Raw genomic sequence first — 17,595 nt, 5'->3', positions numbered from 1 at the left:
TTCTTGCTAATTTCACTTCAAATCGTTATTTTTTTCTCAAGCAGCAGCTGTGATTTTATTTTAAATAAGGAGAGGAAGATGTTTAGCAGGGGTTGTGAATCTGAGCACCATCCATCCACTTGCCCCTTACACTCACTGGCTTTCTACAGATCTATTTATTAACAGATAGAATTTGAGACAAGCATATACTGAAAACCCACCAATAATTAGGAGCCTCTAAAACAAACTATGAGAGAAAGAACTGAATCCTTAACCTATAATTATAACTGATTCACCATGGTAAGGAGGTAAATGATACAGACACTAAAATCAGCTTTGCATCATTAGAAATAGAATCCTTACTGAAGATGATGATGATGATGATGATACCCTAGCATGCTGTTTTCCAAATAAGGGTTCTGTTTGGGGTAAATCTAACTTTCAAGGTTTTATACAAGGTTAAAAGCTCATTAAGTTACATGCCACAAATTTTGAATTCTTGGTGACAGGGCTGCTGCGTAAAGCTAAGTGGAAAGAATATTTTCACCTCTATAAGAAGCCTTTCCAGAATTTGTATGCTATATATAGATACTTAAAATGTATTAATTATAAATGGTTCTTGCTATTTTACATAGCAGATTCCAAAGGGCTTCTGCTTGGCACTCTCATGCTTGCCTTGTATGCAATATAGCATCTCCTTAGAAGTGATACATTGTTTAAAATTATAGCCATGCCTTATTTACTCATAGCTGTGGAGGTCTAGGGTGTTCTACTCAAGAGGGTTATCTAGAGTACAGACAGACAGAGCTCAGATGATGAAACAGTTAAGGAAAGTGAGCACTGAAAGGAAAGGAGACGTAAAGAATTCAAAGTTCCTCTAACTCTGCCAGTAAAATCTTGAGTTCCATCTTAAAATTCATCTTGATTTTGCTTTCTACTGAAGAATAGGTTCCTTTTAACACAAAATATATTCTTTCTCCAAAATCCTGGAGTACGACCGAGGGACCAGGAAAGTGTTCTGTGTCTTACTTGGGTCATCTGACATACGCTTCAACCCGCGTTAGAACAGTGGTACGAATTCTTCACTTCTCCAGGGAACAGCCTCAGAGAAGTAAAATGACTGCCTAGAACTTGTTCGAGAGAGCCAGGATTGCAATGCAAACTTCCAGACAACAGACAGCCTGCTCTACAAGACCACACATATTTCCCCTGAAAGAACATTTTTTAACCTCCCAGTCTTGCGGTACTTGCAAAAGGGACCATCCATAGGAGTCACATGGCCAAAGAGATCACCTTTGGGCTGTTTATAGTGGGTCTGGACCTTCTAACGTTTGCTGACCGTGGGTAAAGTAGCAGTTCTTGACACCCAGAGCCAATTTCAAGTTGAGACGTGGGAATGTTACAGACACCTTAAACAGAAGTCTCAATGGAAAATAGAAGAATGAGACACCTGGACTTTTGAAACACCATGGGAACAGCAATAAACAATCCCTAGCCCAAAATTTAAAAGGAAGGGGATCTGGCATCAAAAGAGAGGGAAGTTTCCCCTTCTTGGAGCCTCGGTCAGATTTCCAGCTTGGTGAGCTTTCTAAGAAAGCGGAGCTGGGCAAAGGACAGAAAAGACCAGTGGCAGGACAAACACGTGCTGTCATTCCCTCACCGGGGGCTTTCGACTTCTCAGAGCATTCATTCACCAGCTCACTGAGCACCAACTACACACTCGGCAACGTGCTAAGGATCTGAGGATCAAGGATGAGATGGAACAGGCTCGGCCCTCCAGGAGCCCCAAGTCTGCTGGGGGCTACATCCAGCGGTTTGCATGCTTCCCTGGGAGGTGGAGGTGCTGCTGGAAACACTTAGGAAAGGCACTGTAGCTAGTCCTGGGAGGTAAGAAAAGCAAAGCAGGAATTCAGATGAAGGAGGGGCAAGGCTGGGAGTGAGGAGAGGCACTGCTGCCCAGAGAGCAGCCGTGTAAAGAGGAGGGGCAGAGGACAGTATGTTCTGGGGGCTGTAAGTAGCTCCACGTCCCGAGAATGAGATGGGGGGTGAGGAGAGGATTGGTGGAGGTGCCAGTGGAGGTAGGAGGCCAGACCTGACGGACCCCATGCTGCAGGCTTTGCTGGGCAGGCAGAACTTTTCCCTAAACGGTTTGGGTGCGCAGGAAGAGTGACATACTCAGATCTTTGTCTTAGAAAGTCCAGTTACACTGGACAACAGGAATGCTAATTAGTCACGGCTTGGAATAGACTTTCTGAATGACATTCCCACCACCTGACCCACTCCGATTTTCCCCTCCAGTTGGAGCTTGCAAGTCTGTTTACTTTTACTTGAGAGAAGAAGGGTATGGGTATTTAATGTGAATGCACCACACTCCCTACCCACACGAGATGCTTTACTTATGGGATTTTAGTAAATGTCAAGCAACCTTCCACAGCACAGGAAGGGAAATTTAAGATCTGAGAGGTTAAACAAGCTGGTCTGATTCCAAGTGCTTTTTGGGCCACATCATACTAACTCCTTTCAACATGTATTACATTTTAACCAGTGGATATGGAAATCTTTCTGAGAGGAGTAACAATATTTCTACCTTCCTAAATATAGTTACTGACCATAATTTAACATTTATTTCAAAGGCTCAGGGTCATTATTATGAACACTTATTACTATACTAGTTCTGAAATGAGTATTTCTTTAATTTCATCAAATAGAGTCTATGCTCCAATTGTTTAAGATATTCTAAGATTTATTTTCTTTTTTTAATGTATCTTTATTGATTTTAGAGAGAGGGAGAGAGAGATAGAAACATCAATGAGAGAGAGGCATAGATCGGCTGCCTCCTGCATGCCCCCTGCTAGGGATCAAGCCCGCAACCCGGGTGTGTGCCCGGACTGGGAATCGAACCACAATCTCCTGGATCCTAGGTCTATGCTCAACCGTTGAGCCACGCCGGGCTCTAAGGTTTATTAATAGCTTTTCTGTCTCAATTTGGTCCAAAGAAGACCCACACGTTGCAATTAATTAATTTTATCTTGATTTTTAAAAATTCTGTTTATTCCCCTCCACTTCTCTCTTTTTTCTTGCAATTTATTTATTAAAGAAATTAGGCTGTTTGTCACACAGAGTGGTCCTGAGTCTGAATTTTGCTGAATGCAAACTTGCTATGTCTTTTGTATCTCCTATAAATTGGCTTCTCCAGAGGTCTGATCAGATTCAGGTTCAATTCTGGGGGGCAGGGTGGGGACAGGACTAATTTATTCATGGGGTTGTGCTCCCCCATTACGTGACACAATGTTTGTCCCTTTTGGTGATATCTGCAGCAGCCTTTCATGATTAATGCCTAGATCCATTAATTCATTAGTTGTTCATGGTGAAGAAAAATTTTTGCACTGCTTTTGCAAAGTGAGGCCCTCAGGGGCGCGTGAAGTATATTTGGTTATTAGCAAACCGAGCGACCCCAGACTGCGCTGCTTACTGAACGTGTATTTTTGATGTGCATACCTTTCCTGCATCTCCCTTATCAGTAACCACTTACTGAAGTTTTTCAGTATATCTCGGCCACTAAGCAGCTCCTTTACCCTTCTGACTTGGTGTTTCCAATCTTCTCCATCAACTGGGACCCCACGACTAACCTCATCGTAACAGTACAAATAAAACACTAGAGACCAGAGGCTCCCTTATCAGGTATGGAACAAGCTTAGTACACAGACTTAGTGATTAATTTCTCAGTTCTTGGCTCTGTCTACTACTCAAGGTTAGCTGGCTTCTGGAATTAGTTTGAATTAGTTTTTCCTACGTAACCTTTCCAGGGAGAGAGGACAGCCATATCAGGACCTTGTTTCCGTATCAGTCCTGATTTCCACATCATCTACTATAAGGATGTTTCTCTTGGTTCCCTCGTTGCATCCCAGGCCCTAGAATGGTGCCCAGCACACATATGACAAGGACTGTCAAGAACTGGTGAAAAATAAATGAACAACCATAAACTCCAAATTTGTCTTTTTGAGATTACCTTGTAATGGTTACACTGGCTAAATTTTCCTGACTCTATTTATAGTGTACAGTGTTACTTCATGGCCTAGCATTCTAAGGGCCTCCACGGGCTAGTAAGCTTTCCTACAGTAGTCTTCTTACTGCCCTTTCCACCTTTCTTCCTGTGACTACACTTTAGGATATACCACTGGCCACTCCTAGCACTATTTCTTTTCCCCAATGAATTCCACCCATCTGTGCTTTGAAACACACACTAAATCCCAATTTCTCATTAAATGTTCCTTATGATTTCAGCCTATATTGACCCCACACTTCTCTACACAGTCAGAGAAAGAAGTTCCTTTGAGAAAACATCTCTTGAGCTTTCCACAGTACAGGCACTGAGTAGATAAATGAAGTGTTCACAGTGGAGAAAGTTAGGAAGAAGTTTTAAATGATAAAAAAGCATTCTAGCCCTGGTCAGTTTTCTCAGTGGTTAGAGCGTCAGCCTGGGGACTGAAGGGTCCTGGGTTCAATCCTGGCCAAGGGCACGTACTTCAGTTACAGGCTTGGCCCCGGTCAGTAGGGGCACATGCCAGGGGCAGCCAGTCGATGTGCCTCTCTCACATCCACGTTTCCCTCCCTCTCTCCCTCCCTCCCTCCCTCCCTCTCTCTCTGAAAAGCAATGGGAAAAATATCCTTGGGTGAGGGTTTAAAAAAAAGCATTCCAATTACTCGACATTATTAGGGATATTTAAATAAAGTCAAGTAAATCATTAAATAAAATTTAATAAAATTAAACAATGAGTGTAAGTAAAATTAAATAAAATTAGTATAAGTCAATATATCGCTCTACTTTTTAACCAAAGTACCTGTAATAAAAGGCCTATAAATTCATATCCCTAGGAGTTTAGGGAGTGGCTGGGGTATAAGAAAAACTTACAGGTATAAAAATTCTTTGAAGACCCATATTTAATCTTAAAGTTGATACAAATTTTCCACTCTACTTCATAATACTTTTCATGAGAAAATAAGCCCCTTTACATCCCTTCCCCCAAGCATTAAAGACTACAAGAGAGGAGCCCTATTTCTTCTGGGCCTTCAAACCTCTCCTGACCTCACCCCGTACCCCAGGAGTCATGCCTACCTCAGTTGGAGGACTGAGAAAAATTAATGTACCTAAAGTGTGCAATAGGAAAGACCACTACTTTAGCTTCTTGCAATTTCCTTCAGTGATGTTACAAACTGATATGTTGGCTGGAATTTACAAAAGGGCAAAATTCAGTTTATAAGCAGTGAATTTGGTCTTCAAACAAGCTTGTCAACTAGGAAATTCCAGACTAGCCCGTGTGTCATGAGAAAGGTGCTCCATGTGCTCCTGCAAAGGCTCCCAGCATCACATGGTGAGGTTAGAAGATGGGAGCTCCAGGCAACAACATAAAATAAATAAGAAAAAGACAGCAAAAATCATGATTCTCAGGCTGGGGGTGAGGGATGCACGCTTGACAAGAGTGAAACAGGTGTCACCTCCTCATCTAGTCAATTGCTGAAGAAGGGAAAGACACCTTCCCTCATCAGCCTGTTTAGACTTGCACTGGCCACGTGTTGCTACTGAGCTCCACATGTGGCCAGTGTGACCAAGGAGTATCAAATTATATTAAATTTCAAAAACTGACACTCGATTCACTTATTTGAAAGCTTTTTAAACCCATGCTTAGAAAAATTTGAGTATGTGAATCCACTTTTCCAATTGCAAATTTTATGAAATCTAAATACAGATTATTTCCAGTGAAAATTGAACCTTCTGAGATGAGAAGCAGGTCTAAAATGCACCCTAGACGTCAAAGTCTTCGTCCAAAGACTTGTAAACTATCTCAAGAATTTTAAAATTAAAAAATTACTTGTTGAAATAATATTTGGGTATTATCAGGTAAATAACATATATTATTGAGTCGAAAATATATACCGTTAAAATTTTACCTATTTCTTGTTACTTTAAAAAAACATGGCCATTAAAAAATATAAAATTAACATGTGGCTTGCATTATATTTCTATTGGATAGCACTTTATTTAGACAAAGGCTTTTAAAGATGAATCCCTCCTTAAAAGAAACTACCTAGGTTCCCAGTCCCCAAACTTCCTAGTGACCATTCAAAAGGATTTATCTTTCTATCTACAAAGTAGCATGAAATCCTCTGCATGAACCCGGTACAAGGAAAAGTTTCAATGACTCAGGGTATTTTCTAAACACAAATAGTTATCCATCCCAATTATTATCAATGCCCTCCCTACATTTAATCTTTTACTCTACACCCAACTAATGCAGCCTTCAGAGGCCAAATTCTTGAGACAAGGCTTCAGATCTAGGTCTCCTCTGTCTGCATTTCCACCTCAAGCCTAGGGAATCACAGGCCCCCCTGGTCTTGGGTTCTCACACAGGCTTGGAATCTGCAAGGTTCTGGAATAGCTGGTATGTCAGACGTAGGGGCAGCAAAGACCCCTGCTCCACAGGGTGAGAGAGAGGCATGAAGAGATGGGGCTCTGGAGTTAGACTCAGAGCATGGGAATCTGGGCTCTGCCCAAGACCAGCTGACCCCAGGCAAGTTCTCTCTCCCCTTGTGCTTAAGTTATCTCATCTGAAAATGGGGATGGAAACAGTACCTACCTCTCAGGTTTTTTAAATAAGGGAATACATGTAAAGTGCCTAGAATAGTGCAGGGCTTACAATAAGAGTACAAGACACATAATTACTGTGGAATGTGCTAAGATGGTGGCTATCAGCAGCAGTGCAGAGTCACCTTTACTTGTTTTGTTCCCTGAACTTGCTCCACATCTATAATTAACTTGCATCACACCTGGAATTAGACAGTTGTGGATCTCACAACAATCCAATTACCAGTCTGTGTTGGCCACTTCCTGTATAGGTAGCTATGTTAATTTAAAAACAAATACCCACAATTAACAAAGCCTCATCTTCCAAATTTTAGGGATTGAAATATATGATGAAATTTCATATTTTGAAAGGACAGGTTCATATTAGAAACATCTTACTGAAGCTAGAATATCCTTTCACATCTTCTTGGCACTACACCGATCAACCCAGCATCTTAACCTCAACACCAGACTCCTCCCATATTCTTGCAAAGGCCTCTGCAGACAGAGACTCATGAGACTGGTTGATGAGGGACACAAACAATTCCACCAAATGCTTAATAAAGCATGGAAATGCCTCTAAAGTTGCAGCCAGAAATGTTAGAGTGAATCAGTCCCAAGCAAAGATTTGGGCTTGGAGCTGATTAAATATTTAGTAGTTAAAAAATATCCCTTCTCCTCCCTACTCACTATGATCATTCTTCTCTGCTCTTGCCACACCAAAAGCAAAACATAATTAGCAGTATGAGTAATTATTTGGGGACCAGATGGCATGGATGAAGGACACCACCTGAGGGGGAGGTGAAAATGGAAGCAGCAGGTGTCTAACCAACTTGTCTGGGGAATGTCAATGCCATCAGGTTACGTCATGTGTGAACTGGAACACCCACACGCACAGTTTAAAGACAAGAATAAATAGTAAGCGACTCCCCACTGCCCCTTAAGAAAGCAGAGCTGGGTGGGACCGTCCTTGTGACCCAGCCAATGCCCACCCAGCCGCTGCAGCAGCCGATACCTGTAACAGACACTGTCCGTGCAGGGGCTGTGAACCCTGACGATGACAAAAACGTGCTGAAAGTGGGATCGGATGTTTTTCGGGCTGAATGGCTGTGCTCCAGGCTCTTGGAAAACAATTGTTACGATATCATTCCCAATGTGCCGCTTCCGGAGGAGCTAAAAGAAAAAATAAGCAAACAACCTAAGTGACAATGTGCGGCTTTTCCCTCCTCAGTTCCCTTATGCAACAGTATGTAAAACATTCATGATTAACCAGGATGTATCAGGGTAGGTAATCTACACAGTTACTGTCAATATTCCAGCCTGTCTTAGCACTCCCTCCGAGGAAGAATGCAGAAATGAATATTCTGAAATTTGCATAACATATATAGACCATTCAAGTAGATCTATCCAATATCTGGCATACTCTGCCAAGGCCCAGCATCTCTAAACCCTCAGTTTCCATAACAACAGTTTTGTTCCATTTTCCTATGAGAAAGGAAATTGCCGTGGGGGAAATTTTTTAGAGATGAGAATGGCTGAAGTAATTACAACACAATTTATGTCCTGGTTTAATTAGCTTCATGTAAAGAAACGTGGCTAAGGTATTTTCTGATATACTTTTTGTGTCACAAGCTGGGAATGTGGAAATTAATAACATTCCAGAATGTTGTAACAATTTAAAAGCAGGTTACATTACAAGTTTAAATAGCTTCTTTAATTACAGTGAAAGCCACTTCAGACCACCTCCTGTTTCACATTAAGTGGTACTTTGGAAAGGTGGCCTTCAAATTCAGGCACCCAGATCATCCTCGGCCAGTGCCTTTTCAAGAGGGGTTTATTAGTTTAATTCAATGGCGGGAAAAAAATTAAACACATTCTGAATTTCTCATATTTATTATATTGAGGCTTTTATAAGAAGGAAAATAAGATGACATTTATATAAACTATCCACCATTAGACAAGCCTGCATTTATAAAACATTTAAAAAATTATCCAGTGGCTTTAACTTACATAAACCAGTAAAATCAATGATCTAGCATTGGCTGCCAGCTGGGAGAAAACAATAGCCTTTTAGATTAGGGTTGAGAATTGGGAGTTAGAATGCTCAGGAAATGTACTTTTTAACCTTAGGAATTTTAAAGCATCCCAAATTATCTTCTAATGAGGCCATTTACTTCATTTCTGAACATGACATATCATTAGATGTTACAGAAATAAAGGCTGGTCTGTATTGATTGCTATACAGAATACACCCATTATTTAAAATTATTAACCTACTCAGGATCACAGACATACCAAAAACACAATCTGTCTGCTCATTATGTCATTCCTGTATACATGATGTCATTGTCCTTCTGATACATTCTTTCTTCAAAATATGGCTTGATATGTAATAGTAATGTCTTAATAAAGGACCCAAGTAGAAATAAATCTATCTATCCATCTCCCATTAAATATAATCAAAGTATTTATAAAGAAATTCCTGCAAAAAGATTTAAAAAGATACATTCTGGTGTGATTTTTTTCCCCAAGCATAAAGTAATCTATATAGAAGAAATTCTTTAGCTAGAAAACGAAAACTTCTTAATATGTAACAATACCAATTACTTTTTCATTCTGATTTAGGAACATAACACTGTTGCCTTGATTGGACTCCAAAATGAAATAAGTTAGGTAGCTGTCCATTTAAAGCAAACTCACCCTGCTCAGCATTTCAACTCATTCAGTTAAAAATAAACAATGAATCTTGTTACTAAGTATTTTAACACCACCCTCTTACCTTTCTCTACTGAGTAATCAGCTAGAATAAGCCTTTATCTCCCCTTTAAAGATCATTTGTTAATGTTATTAAATTTTATGTCTACTGACTGGTCAGAATAAGCAGTTTAGCATGATATTTTTCTTAGCATGATATTTTCCTCTCAGGGAAATCTAGAACTTGGAATCTGCATAAATCAAATTGTCAACAAACTCCAGATCAGGGAATTTATCTTAAAATTAGTTTATTTCAGGGTTAGAGCTGATTTATTGCTTTGCTTCCCATTTTTGATTACTTTGGTAATCGTAAGAGCAAAACTTCATTACTCACATTTGTAATTTAATCAGACCTGAAGTGATGAAGTGTTAGATTAGATCTGTGTTTGGGTAAATTCTATGAGAGAGGATGTGATTCATTCTGCAGCAGGCCTGTGTTCTATTAGTACAACAATCTGCAATAACAAAATTCACATCCATTTTAAGGTCAGAAGTAACACAGGACTGCTTGTGTTTATAATAGCTATTGAAAGGAGAGAAGCTCTGGTTCTTTCAAATTTCGGTTTGGTTCCATTTATTTTGAAATATTTTTTAAAAACAACTACGATAGACTCTAAAACAATACTGCTAGCTTCCATTTTGCTCTGTAACAATCTGTCACTTCCTAGTTTCCACACTGTGGTTTCTCACTTTAATAATAGACATTGTGCTTTTAGATGTTTTGAAAAGAAATTCTGTGTATGATGTACATAAATGCAATTATTTATGTTCCTTGTTACCTAATAAACATGTTAAGAAAAAACATTTTTCTGAGTTCCCAATGACACTTATTATACTTTTTCTCCTTGTTAGTATCCCAAACCTCCTTTGCAATATGAAACGAAACATTAGTACTTTTCTGCTTTGTACACTGGCCTCTTGAGAGGAAACTTCACCCACTCATAAATGTTCTTTGCAACCCTGCAGAGTCAACTAATCACCATGATTTCAACTTGTTCTCTTCAGATGCCATGAAAACCTCAACCCCCCTGGGTGAAAAGCAAAGGATTAATTCACAAAGCCACCCAGCTGGCATTAACCTAGAATTTGTGTCTCTTCATTTGTTTTCAGCTCATTTGCTATTCCTTACTTCCACAACATACAAAATTTCCTGCTGCTGTGACAGGTGCAACATTAAATTCTGGTTTAAGATTTTACAAACTTGCCACTTAGGCTTCTGGGGGGAAGATGAAAGAGGTGAGGAAACAGAGAACACAAGGATCTCTTACCTGTTGCTTGTTGTTAGGTGTGTATGGCAGCATGGTAGAAACATGGAACATAATTTCATAGTCTTTATATGTTGTGTACAGAGAATGGGTTCCAGTGGAGTCAGCTACAGTGAAAAACAAAAAAAAGGAAATGATGAGGTGACTATAAGAACAGAAAAAATAGTTCATTTAAGAGAAATATCTCAAAAAAAAAAAAAAAAAAAAAGAGATGGTTTAGGATGAAAAGATCCTAGACAAGATCTAGAATAGTTGTACTGATTCCCTTTGGCAGTCTAGTGAAGCTAATGGACTCCTTCTCAGAATAATATTTATAAATGCATAAAATAAAATACATAAGGTTTCAAAAGAAATCAATTATATTGAGAATTCTGTTATCAAAATAATTTTAAAATATGCAATAGCATAAGATTTATATAACAAGTTCTAGCAGTTTGCCTAATAACTATTATAAATTTGAAGTAGTGATGCAATATTTTGAGAGATCTACAACAAACAATATGATATGAAAAGGCCTGTGCTTTCTTTTGGCAATAAAAATCACAGGTAGAAGTATACTAACTACTGTGGTTTGTTGCCTACATTCATAATTGAAGGAAATGCTAAATTTCAATTGGGGGTTTGGACCCTAAGAAAGAAGATACCTACCAAGGACAACTTGTAGTGACTAACTGGGCTCAAATTCATAAACAGAGCCTAGTAGCTCTTTCCAAACTGGAGCCTCTCACATAAGCCATGCTTTAGAGAGAAGGCTAAGCTAAATGCCTTCCTGCACTGCATTCTTACCACCTAGCCAACCCTTAATAGAGGAGCTCCTAGAATCATATTTCAATCAGTAGAACTGAGACTTTCCCTGTCCAACTGGAGCTGTGCAGCTATATCCCCCCATTAGCATCTTCTCTGACCAATCACGACTGTGCTTTTAGGACCAATCAAACTGTGAGGACTTGGAGTCCTCATTTGCATGAAGATGGACCAATCAGGGAACAGGGGTGGGGACTTCTCTCTCTATAAGTCAGCTCCCCTCTGGCTCAGGGAGTGCATTTTTCCAGCTGGCGCTAAAACACCAAACACAAAACACTGAAGACAAAACACAGAAGAGGTCTTAAGAGACCAGAATGAAGAAGAGCAGGCAGAGCAGGGCACAGCAGACCAGCACAGAGTTCAATGGAGCAGAGCAGGCAGAACAGAGGTATCTGGCTGGAGGAGGGGCGTCACCCCAGGGCCATCTCACAGCCATACCATCCCACAGCCGTGCTGCTTCATGACTGAGCTGTAACACTACTGAGCTGTTCTCATAGCCACGCTGTTCTCACAGCCATGCTGTATCACGATTGAGCTGTTTGTACTGAATAAAGTTTCCTTCTTCAACGCATCCCAAATTGGAAATTCCTGTTAGTATTGAACTGGCACCATGACCACTGGTTGACAGGGTCAATGAAAATAAATGTAAAATTATTTCCCATTCAAGGTCACAGATTCCTCAATTCTTTCCACAAACATCAAACTAAGAACATCTTTTCCAATATTTCTGATTCAAGCAAGAGAACTATTTTGTTATTAACAAACAGATGGAAATTTAAAAAGACTGTAACACTAAATTATAAAGTTATCACACCAATGTCCAACAGTTTTTTAAGACTAAGTGTGTCCTGCTCTCACCTTCCTTAAGAAAACAAAAACAATCTCAACCCCCTTAATCATTAACAAATCAACGTGCCCTTAAATACCTAGAAACCAGAGAAAAGAATTATTAATTGCTCAATTGAAAGGAAATACCTTTAGATTTGAAGGGCCTGGACTTACAGGCTGCTCAATGAACAGACATGCATTCATTCTGGGTCAATGCAAGCCTCCCTCGACCATATTTCTGAGGACCAAAACACTTCACTGAATTTTAGAGAATGCTGCTGCAAGACAAAGCCTCTGGCATTCACCAAAAGGCAGTAGGTCTCAAATTTAGTATCACAGAGTCTCCTGGGGAGCTGGCTTAAAAGGCAAATTCCCATGCCTCACCCCCAGAAACACTGCTCCCTGGGTGTGGGGCTAGGTGGAGAAATCTATTTTAATAAACACCCCCGGGGTGACTGTAATGCAGTAGCTCCACTGCCCTTAGGCGCTGCTCCAAGAACAGACCACAAGGGTAACTTGCAGACAGGCCTGTAAAGAAGTTCTAGAGCCCTGAGTGTCAACCTTGAGCTTCTTAGGGGATCTTAACTTTGAAGCCGACATAAAATGCAAAGGGTTTTAAAAAACTAAAAAAAACCCAAAAAAACAAAACCAGCTAAAAGAAGAATAAAGTACAGACTATTTTTCAAAAAATTGCAAAAATATGTACCAAGATATAACTCCCCAAGAAAAATATCTTCTAAATGTCAATGACCACCACCAGAAAATAACACTACAAATTACTACAATAAGTAACTGAACTATTTAAGACAGGTCTTGAGCCTGAAGAACTTACCTATTGCTAAGGGTCCTTGCTATAAATACCCCTAGAACGAATTAGTACATCTTGAAACTTTAAAGTGAATGTGTCAGCTCTGATGTGTACTTACATGAGTTTCAAGTCAATTTTAAGCAAAATTAATGAACTAAGGGGGAAAAATGTGTCATCCGGTATTCATTTATTACATTTTGCTTTATAGGTCTGTCTAATTCTGAAAGGATTAGTGCCAGAGAGGAAAACCGAAGACAACCCTGAAGGTCATGTGCTTTTCTGCGTCTGGTCTTCCTCTTTTCCTCTCTATGCGTCATTTTAAATGGTGGATGCTGGTTGACCAGCCTTTTTCCCGGGACCCTAGAAAACCCCTGTTTTGCTGATAATCTTAAACAGTTTGGAAACAGTTTCAAAAGTTTAAAGATGAAGCTAGGGCCAAAACAATGACATTTTCCTTTCTGCGAAGAAAGGGATTCCCAAATCCTGAAATTCCTACGTGCATGATAGAACTGCTAAACTTTACCAGACGGAATGGAAAGTGAAGGTTTGCCACGTTCACTAAACAGTAAGGCATCCAAATTGTTACTATGTTTTAATGACCTGAAAACCCTGAAGATGTAACCCTGAAAGATGTAACAACGACAATCACGGCAATGACAAGAATCCTTTTGTCTGTGGCTGGAGAGTATACTGAGTAACTTCCAAAGGGGAAATGTGCTACTTGTAGGAGAGGAATGAAAACAAGATAAATACCCTTCCTATTTGTATGGAGCTTTAAAAGTTAAAAAGTAAATTCACGCATCATATGGGTCATCTTGATCTGCCTCCAGATCATCCTGCCACGAACAAGGTCAGTACTCGACGTTAAGCCACGGAAAGTAAAATTTCTAATATTCAGAGTAGATGAAAAGACGACGTTGAATAACTGAGGAATGGTAATACTCTTCTCAGCTACTTTGAAAAGGTGTAGATAAGAGAGAACACCCTACATGAGGCATTTCTGTTGGAAGATGGTATGACCAAGGCAGTAAGTTTATGGAGCAGTTTCAGATGCGGTCAACGTCATACTCATTCTTGACTTCTCTTCTGGCTCAACTCTTTTGCTCTTAGTTTAATCTAACACTTTTATGACGAAGGTATAAGTATATGCGTCTGAATCAGGAAAAGCTAATTAGGCTTTTATATAACCATTTTCTGGTCACTAATGGACACATTTAAATTAAGAAAAACTAAATGAAGAAAACAAGCCTATGCAGTTGATGCTGGAAAATTTCTAGTTTTAAAGACTTATGAACACAAGCAGAAAAATAATCTCATTAAACAAATGCATGTAGACTAATAAAGTCGACAGAAGGAAGAAAGCTTAAGCTCAGTTTATTACTGTCCTCACCACTAGAGAACACATCAAACAGAAGACAAAATCACAGACAGGCTGTGGGTCTGACTCTTATGCATGGTATGAAATATGATAGGTAGCTGGCTGCTGGGGGCCATCCATTTAAGAGTCCCAGATCTCCCATCTAAGCAGCCCTGCCTCAGGGTCTGGGCATGCAGAAGCCAAGGCTCAGAAACACGGCCAGGGACGAGTATCGATGTCTGGAACATGGGCATGTATTTGTGATGAGGCACACTTCTGCCCTTCTGGTACCGTTTCTCTTACCCACTAATGAAGTCTTTGGGGAAGTCGAGAGTTCCGCCTGCTCTGGCATCTGCCATATTTACTAATATTTTTACAATGTACCTTAAGCCATGATCAGGAGACAAGTTACCTTACTTCAGTGAGGATGGGTCAAGAAGAGTCTGCACTACCCTTCACCATGACAGGCAAATTCATTCTGTGTCAGTTCAAGGGATGTGTGAGCATGCGCATGAGTGAACCTGGGACGCCAGGCGTCTCAAAATTGCCAACATCTTGAGAGGAAAGGACAGGGGAAAGTGTGAGGCTGGAACTTAGGAATCAGTCACTTCTTATTTTCTACCTTCTGCTCAGTTTGCAAGCTACCGGCAATTACCTGGATTCCCAACTGGAAAGTAAGATCTGAATTTGAATGCCAGTAGCATCAGTTTGCTAAATTAACACAAACAAGTCCTTAACTTCAGAGCTCCTCTATAATCTCACTGTTGTGAGGATGAAGTGAAATAATGTATATCAAAGTGCTGGCCCATAAAAGATGTTCAAGAAATGTGTTGATTAGAATTTAGAATTTTGTGCAGTTGAGGTAAAAAGTGTAGTTTCCTTAAATAGGGCCTTTTATGTATTTTAATTTCTTTGCCAAGTGCATGTCAGGAACCCTCAAAGGAAAAAAACCTTACACTATAACACAGTTCACAGTTAGAAATGTGAAGACAGAATCCTTCTCATCAGTCAATGGGACTCCAAAGAGCCCTTTGCATGTGCAAAGCTTTTAAAGATGCCAGTGTTACTCTTTTCCCTCTCACAGCTTAAACATCGAAGTAAAGACGGATTTATTTCCTTTATGAAAAGTCTTGCACACCTTCTAAGACCCTGAATCTCAACGGTTTTTACAACAAACATTGCTCAAAAATGGGGGAAGCCACAAGCATTCACCAATATTGCGGCAAATTACTGAAGGCTTTGAAAGACCGCTTAACAAAGGGCTTCTAAGTCTCCTACAAACTGGCTCAACAAACAAGCCTCAGGTGGAAAGGGATTTCCTAGCTAATAATCCATACTCACAACTTAAAATAAGGGTGGTCTCCAGCTTACAAATAACAAACTGCTTGTGGGGGGGGGGGGTGTTATTTTTGTATTTACCGCAGTGTGAGAGGAGTGTCAGTGGAGTGTAAGTATCTAGAGGTTATGTCATCCAAATAAGGAAACAAGAGAAGGAACCAAAAAACCCGCTACTGCAAATTTCTTCATTATAGAACTGTTCCAAACCCTGACACATTTGTAACTTATTAGCTAGAAATCCTTATTTCTGAGATGAGAAAATGGGCTTTGTACAAAAATTGGGAAAAAGAGATGGTTCAATCATTTCTTCCCTAAGCTTCTCCCTCCTTTACCAAAGTACTAAAATCTGAATATAATGATAATGCATGACAAGTGGAGCTGGCTTGGGTATTTTTAGCCTAAAGGCTGAGAGCGGGAGGAGAAGACACCGTCACAAGGCAGAGCTCTGGGCTTCACTGTGCTTAGTTTTACATTTATGCTTTCTCTGAATACTTCATTAACTATGCCCCTAGGATCTGTTCATTTTCCCTAATGCTTACTAGCTGTCTAACCTTGGAATGTTAGTTAATCTAAAGAAACCAATTCTGTAAAATGGGGCTAACTGGTATCTAGCAGGGTTTGTGAAGACACAAGAGATGGAGTCTATAAAAAGTATCTGGGACTTCCCTTTCCATCCATAACAGTACTTAGTACAGAACTTGCTCTCCCATTGTAAATAAGTAGAAAAGTAGACAATATATCTGAAGCAATTTTTCAGACACTTTATAATAGGCAGCACTGGGTAATGATCTCTGAGAAAACAGGATCAAAGGTGAAGCCTATGATTCTACATGGAGGCACTTTTGGAACAACAGCACAGAGCAGGGCTTGAAGGAAGGAAGCGAAAATAAACTGGTGTTTAGGAAGCCCATGGTAGCTGACATTTGCTGAGTATAGTCCCAAACAGGAGGAAACTACCCAGTGAGAGTGGTTCAAAAAAATTGTATACACATAGAGTGAGATTCCAAAGCAATGCAAATAAAAACGATTAGTGAAAAAACCACTTCCAGAGAGCTGTAAGCCAAACATTTCTCACAGTTCACATGGGATAACCAGTCAGAGTAGAGATACATAAATGAATATGCAGGTATTCATGTGCAAGAAAAGTCATGCCTTAATAGTAGGGCTAAATTAGAGAGTAAAGGTTGCTCTAGGAATGCTTCAATACAGCTTAAGAACAAGGTTCATAAAGATCAGGATGCTCTGTAAGTAATTTAACTGCCTACCAAAACAACTCAACACTCTTTAAAGAGGACAACAAAATCCATACATTCAACAATGAAACATTCATAATGTCTATTAGCTAATCAAAAATAACCAGACATGTGAAGCAGAAAAATATAACTCAAAAGCAAAAGAAAATCCTAAATGACAGGGATGATGTTAGCAACAGAGACTTTAAAAACAGCTATTATAAATATGTTCAAGGATTTAAAGGACAATATGAACCTAATGAGAAAATGTAGTATGTAAGAAAAGAGATTCAAATGCAACTTCTGACACTGAAAACTATAACATCATATATGATAATTTCATTGAGTTGGATTAACAACAGATTAAAACACTGTGGAAGAAAAGAAAAACACAGTGAACTTGAATACACATTCATAGGAATTATCCAAACAAAAGCTTAGAGAAAAACCAGTTAAAAAATTACAGTCACATTACTGACAGGTATACTAGTCAGTGATCTAACATATGTGTAATTGGAAATTCAGAAGGAAGGTGGGTGGGCAGAAAAAACAGAAACGAAGATTGGCAAATAATATTTGAATCTGATGAAAGCTACAAATCCACAGAT

General features: G+C 39.5%; 1 protein-coding gene across 8 annotated transcripts in view; it reads right to left on the bottom strand.

Moving 5' to 3' along the window:
* Window positions 1–17,595, bottom strand: part of SIPA1L1 (signal induced proliferation associated 1 like 1) — a 392,555-nt gene that overhangs the window by 69,592 nt on the left and 305,368 nt on the right. For all 8 annotated transcript variants that reach the window (XM_081116818.1, XM_081116817.1, XM_081116822.1 and 5 more), the window contains 2 exons: window positions 10,624–10,727; window positions 7,617–7,774 (listed from right to left, as the gene is read on the bottom strand). In XM_081116818.1, coding sequence (XP_080972944.1) covers window positions 7,617–7,774; window positions 10,624–10,727 — 262 coding nt within the window. The remainder of the gene's footprint in view (window positions 1–7,616; window positions 7,775–10,623; window positions 10,728–17,595) is intronic.

Source organism: Miniopterus schreibersii (assembly GCF_964146895.1).
Source record: "Miniopterus schreibersii genome assembly, chromosome: 1".
Taxonomy (NCBI): Eukaryota; Metazoa; Chordata; class Mammalia; order Chiroptera; family Miniopteridae; genus Miniopterus; species Miniopterus schreibersii.
This window is presented reverse-complemented; position numbering and strand designations above follow the sequence as displayed.